Here is an 18418-nt window from a genome sequence, read left to right on the forward strand (position 1 = left end):
ATATTGGATCGGTAAAATAATCGGTGATTTTACTGATAAACCGATACACCAGTATGCCTATATCGACTGATACCGATAGAGTACCAATTAATCTGTCCCATCCCTACTATACCTTGTAATCGAGGGGTCCCGGGTTCAATACCCGGTGGAGGCACAAGTGGTTTGGATCCCACTTTAAACTGTAGGTCCAGTCCCGATTAGCCTTACTGTGCATAAAGTGGACTTAAAACACCAAATCACAATCACACATCCCTATTATATAATATCCCTATGCTCCAAAACAACTTACTTGGTCCTGTTTATCTTTACTAATTGACTTTTTTACTTAAAAATTAAGCAATACATCATTAAATATTTTTATGTATTTTATTTACTTCCTAAAAATTACTTACAATAATTTTCTTATACGTTTATGAACACACCTACCTGTTGGTTCTGAAAAATTTACTACATGCCCCTCCCCATCCCCCAAGTTGCATACTATTCTTCAAGATGAAAACCTCATTGTTCAGCTTTAAACTTTGTAAAACTGCCATGTATATTAAATAATAATGCAATAAGTATAAAGTGTTTTTTTAAAAAATTCTTCTAGAAATGTTTTGTTCTAGTTATCCAGAAATTACACTACCAATACACATTCACATAACCATGTAATAACATTATTAAACTGTAGGTAAAGTCCCGATTAACCTTACTGTGCATAAAGTGGACTTAAAATGCCAACTCAATCAATCAATCAATGTAATAACACTAGTGTAAGCTTGTGTGTGTGTGTGTGTGAAAAATTCCTGGGAAACTAGAAAGAAATATCTCTAGAAGAATAAAACCATTTAAAAAATATGACTATATACATAATGAAGGTTCATAACACGAAGACAGTAGTAGTATACCTTCCCCACCTTAGGATATTTGTTCTATTAGGAACTTTACATACTGTATAATTCCAATACAATATATGAAATAGTAAAAAAAAAAAAAAATAATAATAATAATAATAAAATGATATTTTATAAAAATAGCACTGTGGTGATGGGTAGAGAGAAGTAAGATTTAAGCAAATTAACACCTACTGTATTGTACGTAGCATGTCACTGTTCCATGATTCGACATTTTTAAAATATAAATATATATTCTCTAGGGCAGAGTTGTATTGATATCAGTTGCGACTTAATCACTGATACAGGCTGATAATTTTCTGGAGCCTGGGTGTTTCGCCGAGTCAACAAAAATTCCACTGGACATTTTCCAGGAGTCTAAGATCCTGGAAATTATGCAAAATGCATAAGTTTCATATTTCTTGCAACAACAGTATAGAAAGAAATGGGTTTTATGATTAAAAGATTACCTCATGTTAACTTATGAATATTTTAAAGCAAAACTCTGGTAGATTGCTTTAATGTAGTTTCATGGTAAACATATCTTGAAATTTATCAATATTCTGGACTACATTGAATAGTTACATTTTACAAGGTTTTTGAGTTAAGTTTATTCTTCATAAATATCAGTAATTTTTATCTTTTGGATTCTTGTCAGAAGTTACACCTATGAGCAAGAACATAATGACTTTTTGGTCATTGTCAGCATAACTTCCATCATGTTCTTAAACAAATATTTTATTACTGCACTATGATTCAGTGCCACCCCTCTCACCACAGAGAAAATTCACAAACATAGCATAAATATTAATATTATTAATTACTACTTACAAAGTCAGATTTTACAATAATGCAGAAAATACAAATGCCTTGAAACAATGATTTCCTAACTGTATGCTGAACTTGCATGTACAATTTCATCAATAACACAGTAAAGAGAAAAATAATTCTTACAAGTTCAGTTAGCTTCAGCTTTCCTCACATCCACTTTCTGCATGCACCTGTACCTTAAAATGGAGGAAAATGCTCTGGAGGCAATGAACGGGTCTTCTTCTCTTTGTGGTACAGGTACATGTGGCTCCTTAGGCTACTCTCGTTCTTGTATTGCCTGCCACACATTTTGCACACGTAAGGTCCTTTGGTACTTACGTGAGCATCTTTTATGTGGACATTGAGATTCGTCTTCAATGTGAAACTTCGAGGGCAATGCGGACATTTTATCTTCTTTTCCCTCCTGTGTAGCTCATCACCAAGAAGACCTATTAGAATGGGGAAAAGAAATATTTACTCTTAATCTGACTGTTAGTGTACCAATACAACAATATTGAAAGTAAAGATCAATGAAGTATAATTTATTCTTCTGCCCTTGGTACTGAGAAATATAACAAATTTTCCTGCTATAATATGTACATAAAGTATAAATAAATAATGAAAACAAGGCACGTAATACTTATTTATTTTTGTAAATTAACAAGCACAACAAGACAGTCTGGCAAGAACGTGTCATTGGCACAGAACAGTGATCCATTTGCCTCGTTTTAATTGTTATGTCACTACTATTACTTTACGTAAAGAACACAGACCTATTCATAAATCAATTTATTATTCTATCTTCCCCAGCCATTACTTTCTCTCTCTCTCACACACACACAGTGATACAGCTAAATGCATTTGGTTTGACATGTCACTTTTTCTCATGTCAATCCATTACACTTTTACATATTAAAGCAAAAGAAGCAACAATATATGCTGGGTGTGGCATTATGTAACAATGCTGAACACACAGAGACGATAGCATGCACATGCAATTTTTCATGGAGAGGAGAGGATAGCTATAAGAAAGGATATCACTTTGATTAGCTTTCAGACTGAAGCAACAAACAATATGCAACACACACAGATGCTGCTTAGAGGCAAACCCCGGGTAGTCAATACAATCTTTCAAATGAAGGGACATGAGAATCTGCATGTCGCTTGGACTGAGCTGTTTTCTGAATACCATGCATGGTGTCGCCTCAGTCTCTTGTTCGGACATGCGCAGTGAATGCTTGCTGATAGATTGAAGAGATCTTGTCACTTGTTTCTTGAGTGCGAAACACCTGCATCAATTGTTGTTTCAGTCAAAAAAATTCTTTCAATTAAAGAAATTTAACAGTGACTGAATTGTAAACTTTATTTCTACAGTTTCAGCTGTACATACATCACTACTTTCATCTAAAAATGTTCCCGAGTATGAAAAAATAACAAAACTTGAATTGAATATTATCATCAGGAAAGATAAATAGTAATCACAAATGGCCAAAAGAGATACAAAAATAACACAAATTCAGAGCAAAAGCAACATTGCTGAAAATTTTTACATTCATCGCATGTGTAATAAATGTCCAGTACCCAGAATACACAATCACAGCTCAAAGGTTCTTGGAAATATTATTTGGAAGCCACTATCCTCTATAGAACATATTATGAAAAGTATGAAACATGTATACTAAAACTACAATCACATGCATTTTTTATAACACTTAACACTTGTATTGTAGTATGGAATATGCATCTGGTGGAGATACACTTTACTAATAGAGATTTATATGTTTGTAATGTGCCAGTTATATTTGCATTGTATAATAATACGGTGAATAAAGAAATGTAATAATTAAGGCTTTACCGATACTATTTTGAACTGATATCAAAGTAGATATGATTATGACAATTTTAAAGTTTTCCAGAATATTTATGATTCTTATTTATTTATTATCCTGCGCAGAACAGGCATCTGCCCTTTTACAGTGCACAGTACATTTGAGGATTTACACACATAAAAATAATATTAATACACATTTTCAGATATAAAAAAACACATATAGAGGTTACATATATCATCTTTATACATTACCGTGGATAAAAAAAGAATCAAATCTTACACAATTACATTCATATATGTATGTGTGTGTATATACAGACATAAAGCAGGTAAAGAAAAAACAGAAAAGATAAAATTAAGTAAGAGTGTTGTCCATTAAATAGCGTTTATACTAAGAAAACTCACTTTAACCACACAATGTAAATTTAGTCATTATTCATTTCTTTACATCTGACATGATCAGAATAATGAAATTAAGATAGCCATCATTTAAGCATAAAATCCACTTTTGACCCACAATATTGGTGTAAAAATAATGAAAATTATGTCTCTTGCACAACTACCACAGTACCTAGACTCCACAAAGTGTCACTTGGCACTTTCAGGACTTCATGGGCGTCCAGAACAATTTCAACTGCTAGAAGTTATTAACTTCAAAGAGATACTTTTCCAGTATAAATACCGATAGCCCTAATACTAATATATGTACTCAAATAACTAAAATTCTCAAAATAACACTTTGGAATTAGTTTCTACGTGTGAAAGAATTACATTCTTAATAATTGCCTTCTTCTAATATTCCACGAAACCTCAACTACTTAATGAAAATCACACACTTGTTGGAAATTCTTTGGATCAAAAATCAGTCTATTACAAGCTACTTGGTCAAGAAAAATAAAATATCTACGCTAGATTGCTTCATATTTTTAATATTTTTATTTTAAGCTGAAATAATCTAAAGTTGAGAAAAATATTCATCCATTGTTTCGGTAGTTCGTTCTCCTTTGTGATACAGATACAAATGATTTCTTAAGCTGCTTTTATTCTTATATGGTTTATGGCACACCATGCATAAGAAAGGACCTCTGTTATCTCCATGTACATCTTTTATGTGAGTGTACAGGCTTGAATTGGCGGTAAATCCACGATGGCAAATCTGACACATGGCCTTCTTGTCCTTCTGCTGTTGAGCAAATGAACCTACCAGAATGGAAAAGAAATCCTGTCATGAATTTTATTAACACAAATATTGCCAAATAAAACATCTAACACAATAAGGTTTCTCCCAATGCTGCAGATAATATCTAACATTACACGAGCATGCATTCACTGTAATGCACTAATACTATACCATGCCAGGAATTAGTAGAATATAGATCGAGTTCCTGCTGAACTTCCGAATGATTTACAACCAGCGTTGATATATTGAAACATTAGAAAACAAAATATATGGAAACATTAGAAAACGAAAGTCATACAGATCTGATTGATAGTATGGGTTCGCATGTGGAAATTACATATACCGGGCTAAACAGAATACCCCAGTTTAATACGTACTCATCTTTTCTTATGTTCCTTCTTCCAAAACTTGTGAGTTGGTTCATTGGTTCGATGCTCTTTGGTACCATTAGATTAACAACGATGGAAAGGTGATGTCAGAAAGGGAGTAAAAAAAAAGGGAGGAAACAATTCCAGCATTTATCTGGAGTAACTGGCAAACCCATGGAAAATCTGTCGAGATGGCCTGTCCCAGAATTTGAACTTGAAACTTCGGACATGTTAAGCACAATTAACCCTTCGTGGGTCGCGTGCAAAAAGTTACGTCGATGGTCGCGCACAGTCTCAGAGACCGGGTTTTTAAAATATGCTAAATTAATGGTTTAAAATGCCAATTCATCAATTATTATGATTAGATCATTTTTTGCAATCAATTGAGACTCTATAAAACTATGAAATGTACATTTTAGTTAATAAATTAAATACACAGAACAAAATAACTAATAATAATCTACATGTTAAAAATGTCAATGTTACATGTCCGAACATAAAATTGGAAAAAAGAAGTTGTTTTTATTTAGTTTCTGTTTTAAGTCAATTCAGTGCACAGAGAAGCTAATCGGGACTGGACCTACAGTTTAAAGTGAGTAAAACCAACATGTTCCTCAACTGGTATTGAACCCGGGACCTTCCGATTACAATGCAATTAAGTTACCACTGTGCCATCGCGGAGACAATTTTAAAAAATAGTATCTTTTGCAAATAAAATAATTGGTGATTGAAAATCTTTATCATTTTTCACAGCATTCTTGCAAACGTTGCGCTGATGGGTCTCAATGATCATCTGAATCAAACTGTCCATGTGTTGAGTCACTCTCCCTCGAAATTTTCAGAAATAGCAGTTCTATCCGTTCGTTTTCCTTTATATCCATCTTATTACAACAGTTGTTCAGTTATTGCACAAGTATCACTGTTTAAAAGAAATCACAACACAAATAAACAAAAAAGACCCGGAACGACAAATCGGATTATTAGAAAAAATAGTTACGTCGATGGTCACGCACGGACTCAGAGACCAGGTGCTTCAATGAACTCCCCCTAATGGCTCAAGGATCTGTCTAACATTGAAGAATGAGTCGTGGTGTAAAAGAGGAATGTGAGAAACTCAGCTAGACAGACGGAGGGTGTTGACAAAATAATCATTAATAAATGGCGACGTTAAAACCACACACACCCGGAACGAGAGACCGTGCGCAACCAATGCAGGGTTAACAAGTTACAGAAAGCATTCTACAAAAACTATTAACATTAATGCAAGAAGTATCCTTGGGGCTGAAAAATGTATATTTCTTCAATATTCCAAAACACTCCACAATTAACACAATAAAATATAATGCAAAGTAGCGCAAAGTGAAATGCATCAAAACAGTGGGGAAAAAATGTGTTGTCTAGCACAAGTGAGATGTTATATTAAAAGTTATAGCATAAGGTTACTATACGTCCTTGATTTTCAGGGATAGGCCCGGAATGGTATCATTTGTCCTGGTGCCACGAGAAGTTTCTTCAGGATGCACAAATGTCCGACATTTGAACAACAATTAGTAGTACTACTTTTATTTTCCGTTTGCAGTGTTGTATTTCAGTTAAGATTCTCTTGTATAGTAGGCTGTCTTTGGGTAAGCAGTCAGTACTCGGCTGCCTGCCTATATTTCTGTTCAGTCAGTTTTCTAATACAGTTTCGACACTGAGATACCAACTTAGTTCATTATGACCAGAGGCACCAACTTTATGTGAATATTGAGGGGGGGAGGGGGTAACATTGACAATAATTATTTTATGTATAATGTATGTACTACTTGAAGAATTTGGGGGGGGGGGCAGAAAATTCCTTGCCCCTCTAAAGTCAGGACCTATGATTATGGCATCAAAAAAGAAGTGTGCGTTTAATGATAGACCTCGAAGTGAATTTCCGTATATTAAGAAGTGTACATAACATGAAAATCATATTATGACTGTCCATAACAATTATGGTGCACGTACATACTACTTTATCGGGTCCAGCCATCCCCCCCCCCCCTCCTACCAAACAAGTTTCTGGTCAGTGGCATCCCAGATTTCCACTTATGAAATCTAGCAAGACTATTATAGCATCACTGTGGCTACACGGACAGTCTGCAAATATGATGTAATACTATTTCAAGTATAAACATTCACATTGATTTTTATTCCATGGTATTGCCGTTCAATCCACTGTTTCTTGATGCTTTCGGATGCTCTCCATAGAAAAAATGTATATCTATATCTTTCAGTTTCTTATTAATTATGCCCTCTTGCTTTGAGGAAAACAAAAAGGGCAACATTTTATTTTTATTTGCATAAAAGATTACACATGAGATTCATAAAAGGATATTTACAAAGGAAAACATATACCTAGATAGGAATTGCAGCTTTCCTGGCAACGTAACTCAAACAAGCATTCTTGGTTTACAAGCCAGGTTAAGTCAATGTTGGATTCCAATGTTCCGAGCGCATACATTACTCTCATCATTCCCTGATGATGAGAGCAATGTATGTGCTCGAAACGTTGGAAGCAAACTTCGACTTAACCTGGCTGGTAACCCGAGAACACTTGTTTGAAACACATACCTAGGTTGAGATTTGATCCCAGAACCTTGGATATCAAGAGTTCATGAGCCATCTAGTCAGTACAATCACCCACAATTCTTTGTATTTATGCATGACTGCTCCTTTTTGTATCATATAACTAATAAATTATAAAATAATTATACAAAATGTGTGTTTCATAGTTTCTAAATGCAGTCTAAATATTCTCTTTGCTACTATTTCATGCAAAATAAAAACCAAGTTCATTTGGTTTCATGTTTTCAAAAAACTTAACAACTATGGTATGCTAAAAATAAAGTCCTAAAGTTTTTACAATACAGTTTATTTAGCCACAATTTTGGAAAATACATGTAAAATAAATAATACACACAAATTTAGCACAATAAGCAGCAAGTATGAGAACATTGTATTATACTCATACTAATTTACTTTTGTAATGAGATCAGTTCAACAAATGACAGTGACAAACAAAAATATTCCAAAGAAAAGGCAATCGTCCCTTTCTACTTATGATTTGGGATTTGACATTTTGTATAAATATATCTCATAGCTTCAACTTGAAGTTGCTTTATTCTTCTTATTCAGAATCCCTTCTTGTGATACAAATAAACATGATATCTTAGGCTGCTTTTGTTTTTGTACACTTTATAACAAATTTGGCAGAGAAATGGTCCTTGGTCCTTGCCATGATCATCTTTCATGTGGGTCGTCAGGTTTCGTTTGAAGTTGAAGCCCCTGGGGCAAACTGGGCATCTAAACTTCTTCAGTTCAGATCGGACCCTTGGATCTACTGAAAACAAGAACAAAATGCTAGGTTTTATGATTCATTCCAGGATAAATATAAATATTTATTACTAGCATGTGCTTATTGATGCTTCCAAAAGTCATATAAAATATAAAACTTCCTAAAATTCTAAACTAATACATGTTATATTAAATATATTGCACAGTTTTGTACATGCATGTTATAATAAATTTACACAAACTGATGCAGAAGGTACTGGCAATAAATGTACAGAAAAATGCATACACTTGTCAACTTACAGCGAATGCAAATATAAAATAATGCGATAAATGTTGTGAATCATATTTTCCAAAGAATAAGCCATATTATATGAGTTTTGCAGAATATCAGCATACGTGTAGCAATCACTTAAGTGAATGTTCAAGTTAATACCACCTTCAGGTCATAACCCAAGCCACATTATTGTTAAAATGGAAACCTACAGCAATCAATAATGAGTTTGCAACACCATCAATTACAAAGCCGAGACAAATAAAGAAAGATGTGATGAAACTAACTTCCATACATTTTATTTCCATGCTTGATTCTCTTTCTAATTTGTAGCAAAAGAAAGGCAAAATTACACATTACTACAAATTTCACAGAAAAATGTTCACACCTTCTGTGATAGTCATGTATGTGGGTTTTCAAGCTGCTCTTGTTTTTCGATAACTTCCCACACACAGGACATACAAATGGACCTTGATCTTCCCCATGAATGTTTGCCATGTGAACCTTCAATACATCTTTGCGACTAAATATCTTGTTGCATTTGAAGCATGTCAATGTGGCTGTTGATATACTCATGCTCTGTCCGAAGAATATTTTACTTCCAGCCTTAGATGAGGATGCCTGATGAAAGTAAGAACCTGAAACAAACAAAAATGTTGTTTCTGAAAAGTATTGCTTCTTGTTAACAAAAGCATAAAAATATGCAATTCAATACCTTAATAAAACTCTGTATTAAGAAAAGACTTGAATTTCTCTTCAGTCACACTAATAGTTATAGTGTGACTGAATATGCACAAATAGTTATATTGTACTTGTAGTCTCTTCATCACAGAAGTTAAATACTCACATAATTTAAGAAACATGATTATGAAATTGTTCCATATATTATAGACTCAGTTACATGTACTTTTCTTTGGCATGAAAGAAGAATAAAATTTCAAAAGATTTAGAAAGATGTATGCTATATTCAACACACAGATATGATGACAAACTACAGAAAACAATCACAACAAAAACTTTCTTTGCAACTTAATGTTCACTCACCTGAATTTCTTGCAAAATAATCCATGTTTGTCTAGCTAAAGTAACATACAGCCTCATAAAATACAAGTTCCCTCAGTGTACTAGGCATTTGAAGTAAAATTAAGTACTACCCCTTGGCTTATATCCACATTTGAAGTTTAGAGATATGTGGGGTTGCCACATATCCTGTAATTTATTTTTACCTGTGAAAGTTTATTATATATTTTATTTTAATTTTAGGTAAGAGGTATCCATGCTGAAGAATGAGCAGAGCTAGAAGTCCATGGTACACGAGTAAACTCTAAACATGCACAGAAGCAACTGGCATGTGTTAGCATATGAAAGCTGCTTTTTACAATCATGTTTATCGTGTGTTCTGTGTTTGAAATACATTTCATATTGTAAACAAAAAAAAAAGAATATTTATTTAAAGAAATGGTTTACAGTTGGTTAGTGAATTTATTTCTGAGTACATACTAAGATACAAAGCAGACGTTCAGCTACAGATACAAAGCACAACCTCTGTTACATGAATCTTACAAATTGACTATAACATTCAGAGGAATATGTATTGTAAATAATGTTCTTATCCAAAGAAAAACAATAATTGCAGAGAAAATAAGCAATATATTTATCACAATTATTATTGTGGAACTACATGAAATGCTTGTGTGTATTTTAAACAAGCAAATTTACATGAATACATTAGCATAGTATAAAATACATTTAAAATTCCACACTATAACTTTATCCATGATCAACTTGAAACTCAAGGTCCTTCAAGTTCAATTGACACTGTGAGGTATCTTTTGTCTTGATGCTTTTCATCAACTGACACATACTTATAACACTTTTTAGCTATTCCATCATGAGTTTTATGTCTTAGAACCTTAGCATTACCAAACATAATAAGTAGAAACATCTATTTGTTGTTCATATACACCAGAGGCATAGCTAGTTGTTTTTTGGGATTTCTTGGAAATGTGTTAGGGGGAAATAGTACTGAAATAACAACTTTCAATGTACTTGTTGGTATGTATATAATAGTGACTACTGTATTCATAAAATACTGATTGTGTCAGAATGGTGTCGATCACATTAACCTTTCATAGCAGAAAATATATAATTTTCAGTGTTTTTCACAGAATGTGTGCAAAATGTGAAATTCCCAGGAAACACTAAAAGTCAAGTAAAATAATAAATTTTCATCATTTTGTAACTTAATATCCAATTGTGTTTAACATGTCATTTTAATAAATTACAAGAAATTAACATTTTTTGGAGTTATTAACATTGTAAAAAATAAGGTTCCTCTATATAGGGCATACAATACAATATTTGCCAGTTGTTCCAGGTACATTCCCTTGTATAGCATAGAAACAAAAGCCAGTCTCCCAAAGTTGATGTCATTTTTCGAATTCAGTACCAAAAAATCTATGAAGAACTGCTACTTTAATTCTAGAGTAGTCTACTTTGCAGAAATTTCAGAAAGGCCTGGCAAAGCCATTGACTTACAAACATCACTTTGGCACTTTACCATCTACAGATGAAAGATTTTTGCAAATGTAAGTTCAACCCTTGGCCAAGTAACAAATTTCCACTAATTCTGCAATCGACAATTATTTTTATGTTCTAATATCTAATTAAAGTGTTAACTGCAGCGAAGGAAAAAAAACTACATAATATTGCATTCTATTATATAAATCATGAAAATACAGTAGCTTCAACATTTTTCATAATGCAGCGGTTATAGATTTTACTTCACACATTGAGTAACACTTCTTACCCATGTTACACACGATATCTATGGTAATCATTCACGTGACATCGCAGAGTCTGCTTATTTTTGTACACTTTGCCACAAAGGTTACAAGGATGTGGGCCTTTGTCCTCACCGTGGATATTTCTCACATGAAGTTTCAGGGATGCCTTGTGAGAGAATGGGCGATTGCATTGTGGACACTCCAGTCTCTCCTTAGGTTGGGTTTCAAAGTTACGAGAACCTGGTAGATGTGAAAAAAAAACATATTAGTTTACTTCTTTTTTTAAATATTCAGAAACTTGTTTCATAAATACTTGTATAACTATAAAAAAAGAAACGTCAAAAGCAGGAAATGATGCTAAATTAGAGCTGACTACTAAAAACAGTATACAAACCCTCCTCTTTTGACAACCCTAGGCATGCCACTGCAGGGGGGAGGGGGGATAGCTTGGGGCTATACTTTCAGCATTGCCACAGTTTGTGCTTCAGTGCAATACATCGCTGCAAAAATCAACCGGGAAAATTTTCACCAGAATTAAACAAAAAAGCCATTGGCCAAGTCTGTGGGTGGGACACCCTCCTTTTAAGAACCAGCAATATCCTGGTCGCGAGTGATATATATGTGTCACTTCATGCTTAGATAACATTGGGAGGAAGGTAATGATAGAATTTCTTTCTTAAAGTCCAGAACTGTAGTTATTTTCGGCAGGTAGATCGATTTGTTTTGTTTATTTCGTTCAATAAAAATAACATATTCATTGTCCACATTTGTACGCATCAATACTTCATTAGACTGTACATGGCACACACTCACATACCACAGAACAATACTCAACACACAAGAGTATTAAAGAAAAACTAATATTTTCTGAATTTTGCAATTTCAATTTATTTGTACTCAAACAGATGTTCTTACACAATGATCTAAGTTGCACATGAGCTTATGTCCAACATTTCACAAACTTGCATAGGTCTCACTCAATGAATGAAATGAAGAGACCACACACTAAGAGAATATATTTATGTTGCGGTAATTTGACAGGGGGCCTGTAATTGGTCCACATTGGATCATTGTTTTTACTGACTGGATTCAATTTGTTTCAGAGAAATGACTTTCAAGTATGGCTGAGTTGAAATTTGACATCTCCGTTGAAGTTTATTTTTAATCAAGGTGATAGCTATGATTTAGGCCATGTCCGAAAGGTGCAAGACCGTACTTGAAGCAAGCATCCTCCGAGTATGGTCTTGGAGTGCGGTCTTCAAGTCGTGGACTGGAAGTGAAAGTCTTTCGAATTGTACTTTGACTGCAGCGCCAAATACGATCAGTAGATAGAACTGAGGACAAGTTGTTTCCCTCGCGTTTTAAACACTTGTTTATAACCATAGAAATCACATAGCATTTTCAAATGTTTGTACACATACATTTCCGAACATTAGAAGAACTTTAACCAACAACTTGCTGACCCATAACGCATATTTAACTCGTGTTGCTTTGCTTTCTATCTCCACAATTCAAAACAAATGAGCAACGAGTGTAGATATCACGTGACCTAGTCACCAAGCATCTGTACTGAGAGCTGCGTACTTGCGTGCTTCTATTCTTGGCACTTTCGAACTGTACTAGGTGATGTCACTTCCATCAAAACTACACTTCAAGTATGTACTTTGCACCTTTCGAACAGAGCCTTGGTATACCCTTCTGTTCTAGCAATGTTTGCATTTGGTTATAAATAATGGACACAAACTTTGGTCTAACATGGACGATCACGGTAAAAAATTTGTTTCAATTATATCACCAGGCAAAACTACTTACTTATATTTGTTTCAATGTTGAAATGGATAAATATTTGCAAAACTTATTTGCATCGGATGGAATTCACAGAATTTCTGCAATGAACTTATATGAAATGGTAATTGATACCAAAAAAGTACCATTATAACTTATTTTACCCATTCTGATAACTGATATTTCACTGAGTTAGTATCAAATGGTAAATGTTTCATAGTTGTTTATTGATTCCCTTAATTATTGCATGTAACTATGTGACTGGAGTGGGATTAGTCTTATAAAAATTGCATATTCATAAATTTATACTACTTGGAAGGATAACTTCAAATGGCTACTTCAAGTGCCTCTTAAAAAGGTGTAGGAAACACAGCAACCAATCACTTAACCTTTTCCTCCGTACATCAATATTGCGCAGCTATTTGGTAACAAAGAAGGGACTATATACAAACTTTATGGGCATTGTGGAGTGGTCAGCATAAAGGTGCTGCATAAAGCACCAGGATCACTCTCACAAACAAAACTCGAAATAAACATTCTGCCATTAAGTACTAAAGAATGAATTCAAATAAATGTTGTTAAACACAAAGCACAAAATGAATGTGCATTAATCTTTGAAATCAATTAAAATTGTTTATACAAGTAATATAGAATTGTTAATACTTTATACAAAGTCTTCAATTGTGTTTATATCATGGTAAAGGTAAAGGGTTCCCCTGTGCATAGCACCATGCCATGAAGGCATATAGGGGGTGAGGGGGTAATGCCCCACACTTTCTTGATCCGGCCGTGAGTGGGGGTGATGTGATCAGCATCATGCCCCTGACTGCCTTTACCCCTCAGGGTTTCCCCCAGGTACCCATGTTATTCGACGCTGGGTGGGTGTCGGGGCCGCTTCCAACGTTAGAAAAGTTCCCGGATTTGAACCGGCAGGGGATCGGACCCGGGACCTTTAGCATGGTTGTCAGATGCATTACCGACTGAGCCACCGCGGACACTATCATGAATATAGCAAAATATGGAAGACATGCCATCCATAGATGTGTCATTTAAACTATCTACTATACAACTCTGAAAGCAGGTTTTCTCATATTTATGACATCTCAGCAAAATTCATGTACATATTTACTATTACTATGACAATTACAAGCTTTTATGTTGTAGACACATGTTTGTTTTAACTCATCACTCTACTGCAAAACAAAGAGGTAATCAATGATAGGATCAAGTCAATGAAAGACAAACAATCGTAAAACTTTAATTCAATTTATTACATTAAACTTTTAAATACAAATTCTAGAGTTTAGTGACATTGCACCTAATAATCTTCAGTAATGTATAACTGTGTCTGTAATGCCGTGTGTTGTGGCGAATGGTACAAATGAAAAATTTACAGACATGATTCTTGTATGGTAAATAATGTAATATATTACAAAATTACATTGTTTTATGCTTCACTTCTACATGTACAAGAGCCCTATAGGAAATTTACCTTGTTACAGTAAATAAGTAAATATAGCCCCTTGTCTGATCTAGGAGTGTAAGCACCAATTGCCTTTTTCTTTGTGTGTGTGCTTGTGTTTACGTTTTTTGAGTTTATACCATGTGTTGAGAATTATCAACAGATAAAATGAAACTTCCTCATTTATATAGCTGAAAGTTTCTAAAATCCACCTGTGAGATGTGGTACTTACATCAATTCATCAAATATCAAGCAGCATTTATTTCAAATGGCACTTACACTCCTGCATCAGATAAGCGTGACAATATGTAATTAAAATTAAAATTTATCAGTTACATTGAAATTAATATGAAATTGAATATGTTTGCTGGTAAAAAGATTTATTTATATACATAGGTACATAAATTTACACTGGATTTACACTGGAATTACATCTAAAATTGAAAGTAACTGAACAACATTTCTTTGCTGTATTTTGGGTACAAAATACAATTCTAACAATATTTATGATAATCTCGCACATGACCTTGCAAGCTCCGTCTATTCTTGTATAATTTCCCACACTTCGGACATCGATATGGACCCTGGTCTGTGCCATGAATATTCTTTATGTGGTGGGAAAGTGATGCCTTGTGCGAGAATGTACGGGAGCAGAAAGTACAACCAAATCTCTCTCCTAATTGTATATGGAATACACCTGAACCTGTTAGAGAAAACAATAAAGAAGTATTAGTAAGAGATCACTGAATAATACCAAACCATTACTATACAATGTTACTTAAGATATGCCATAGAATACATAATTTACCAATTGTTAAATAGAGAGAATAAATTCAAAAGAGCAAGTGAATTAAGATATAAATTATTTTGCAGAAATAGCAAGATTATTGTATTTAAGAAGAAAACTTACCTTAAAAATTGGGAAATAACTAGTGAATCACTCAATTGTGGGGGAAAACAATAACAACAATAATAACAAAATACTCCTTGCACACGCAACAGCAAATGAAACGACCAATGATGGCAGACTACCTTATTCTGTTGTTCCTTCTCTTCAGATACAACAATGATTACTTTTGGACCTTTATTGTTATTGTTGTGCATTCCTCACTTCTGTAATCACACTTGATAAAGTAACAGGATATTCTGCTCAACACTTCCTTCATATTTTCTATAATCATAATGTACATCTGATTTGTACAAGAGGATTATATGATCTAGCTGTCTAAGTAATTATTCCTGGCTGTCTAAGTAATTATTCCTGTAGTAATATTGGGAAAGGCTGGAGACAGTTACAAAGGTATACAAGTATTCAAGATACTCAAGTAAATGTGTGTGATTTGTGCCTTGATTTGAAATTGTCAATTTTAAACAGCTGAAGTTCTAATTTTAAATACTATACAAATCCGAAATTCTTCACCTTTTGTAAACTTACTTAATTATATTTCACCATTACTAATAAAATATATTAAATTTTAAGATAAAGGGAAAAGACTGCAACTGATGCTTATCTACACCAAAGCAAAATTTAATTAAATTTGCCTAAATACAAGAAAGGAACAAAAATCCCATAAATAATTTTTGGTAGAAGTTGTTAACTGAAAATAATAACCAGGCAAAAATTTTACACATTCCTGTATACTTGCTCAATTAGAAAGAAAGGTTGAGAGAAATATACCAAAAACATTCATTTTAGTCTAGCTTTATTCAGAAGACATTACATAATTCCTTCAAGATGGTTCACTAAAATAATTAACAAAAAATTCTATGGAAAAATGTTATTCCAAAGTGAACAATACATAAAATGAGCATAATTACTGTTGGGTTTACATATGTAGAACCACTTACAGGTCTTAAGTTATTATTAACACTTTCATCCAAGTATGCCTAACCAATTGACATTATTCGTGAGAAAATACATAAAAAAATAAAATAAATCAAGGAAAGCTTGTGAATTAGAATTAATTAATTCTGCTCCACATCAAATGCACAATTCTTTCATTTCGTTACATAGTATAGATAATGGCTGACACATTCCCACTCTGAAACAGAAAGTCTTGGAATGAAATAATTAAATATTTAATATCTGTTTCAACATATCATTACTATTCTCCAAGTTGCATTGATCACCCACAGAAGAAAAAATCCTAAGGGGGCTTACAGACCCAAAGGGCAAACTACACTTGCCACTTGAAAATTAATCTACAGAGATAAATGTAATCTTTCTTCACAGGAGTGATAAAAGCTGCTGCACATGTCGCTTGCATGTCACTCACACTGCACTGATATAAGGGATCCTTAATGAACATACATATATGTAGAGTTGCAAAAAAAAGTCAGCTTATATTAATATTAATTAAGGGTGCATATTAATTTCCATAAACGTTCAAGATCAGAAATGTATTTATGAGTGAAATTGTTGGGATCAGGGCATCCACTTGGATAATTTGCTGGGCTGTGGTCTCACAAAGGTTTAGCGGCCAATTAGCCAAATTATACACAATGTACTGGAAAGTCAGAATACAAATATATTTTACTGAACACAAAATTGAATGTAAAGAGATTTGATACTAGATTTTCAAAAGGTAGAGCAGTATTTTCGTTTTTGCTTCTTGCACATGTTCGTATAACAAATTCAAACATTGAAAATCATATCATACTATTAGGTTCTATTAAAAACACACACAAAACTATTCTAGTTATGTGAATACGTTTATACTACGTAGATATTAGAGTGCTGCATCGAGGACTTTTTGCTCGATCATCTAATAGTTCACACGGATGATGCTAGATGGCTTACAGAATTGACCATTTCTTTGCTCGAATGAATAACACTCGAATAGGCAAACAATCGGTATATGCTCGTTCTCGTATAACCGTAACGGTAAATTTCTCGTATCGGACAAACAGCTGAAATTTGCTAGTTCATTTAATTTGAATATTCGTACTTACGTTTTCTGCATTGAGAAACATTGCTGAAGGTGGCATTTTGCTTATTTCATGGAAATAAGCTCTATTTGCGACATATCGAGTAAGTTTTCTTCGTTTCTTTTTGCCTTCGGTAACATGCAAAATGGCGGTCACAGTTTCACTACCGTACTCGGCATGCAGTGTTTCCACACCACTGCACCCAAAAATACCTACGTAGCCCCACAAACCATTGACACATAGCCTCACGAACCATTTCCGTTAAGGTTAGGTTAGGTACGGTCACGTATAGGTTACAATAGTTAAAAATTGGTTTCGAAAAAAATATGCGTAGCCCCACACACCATTCTCGCATAGCCCCACGAACCATTGACGCATAGCCCCACGAACCATTGCCACATAGCCCCATGAACCATTTACACATAGCGCCACAAACCATTTGCGGAAACGTACCTTCTTCAGTTACAAAAACACGTGTTTGGAAACACTGACCGGGATTACGTCATCACACACAGGCTACATCCACCTGGAAGTAAATGGATGCAAGAGCTTCCGTGCATCGGTCACACATTTATATCGAAAAATTGATGATTTACTGGCAAAATTCAATGAACGATGCGAAAAAACACTTCCCCGAACTTCCACAAGTATAAAGAAACTGCATTCGGTAAGTAATTTCTCCTGTAAATTTGAAGAAATCCATTTGTCCGATACGAGAAATTTACCACCGTAACTTGTCTGTGGTAGTGGGCCTTCAAATATGGATCGTGAAGTGAAAAACACAGTGAAATTAAAACTAAGGTG

The 18418-nt window shown here is 34.0% G+C and overlaps 1 protein-coding gene across 9 annotated transcripts in view; it reads right to left on the bottom strand.

Moving 5' to 3' along the window:
* Positions 1-18418, bottom strand: part of LOC145987728 (uncharacterized) — a 319042-nt gene that overhangs the window by 70912 nt on the left and 229712 nt on the right. Inside the window, exon 6 of one of the 9 annotated variants that reach the window (XM_083122345.1) lies at positions 4457-4716. The exons of 7 other annotated variants lie outside the window; for them this stretch is intronic. In XM_083122345.1, coding sequence (XP_082978471.1) covers positions 4472-4716 — 245 coding nt within the window. In that variant the 3' untranslated portion in view covers positions 4457-4471. Of the gene's footprint in view, positions 1-4456; positions 4717-11298; positions 11680-18418 lie in introns of those variants that run through there. One more of the 9 variants, XM_083122373.1, reaches the window with a different exon arrangement.

This window comes from Lepisma saccharinum, chromosome 5, assembly GCF_977018435.1.
Source record: "Lepisma saccharinum chromosome 5, izLepSacc3.1, whole genome shotgun sequence".
Lineage (NCBI taxonomy): Eukaryota > Metazoa > Arthropoda > Insecta > Zygentoma > Lepismatidae > Lepisma > Lepisma saccharinum.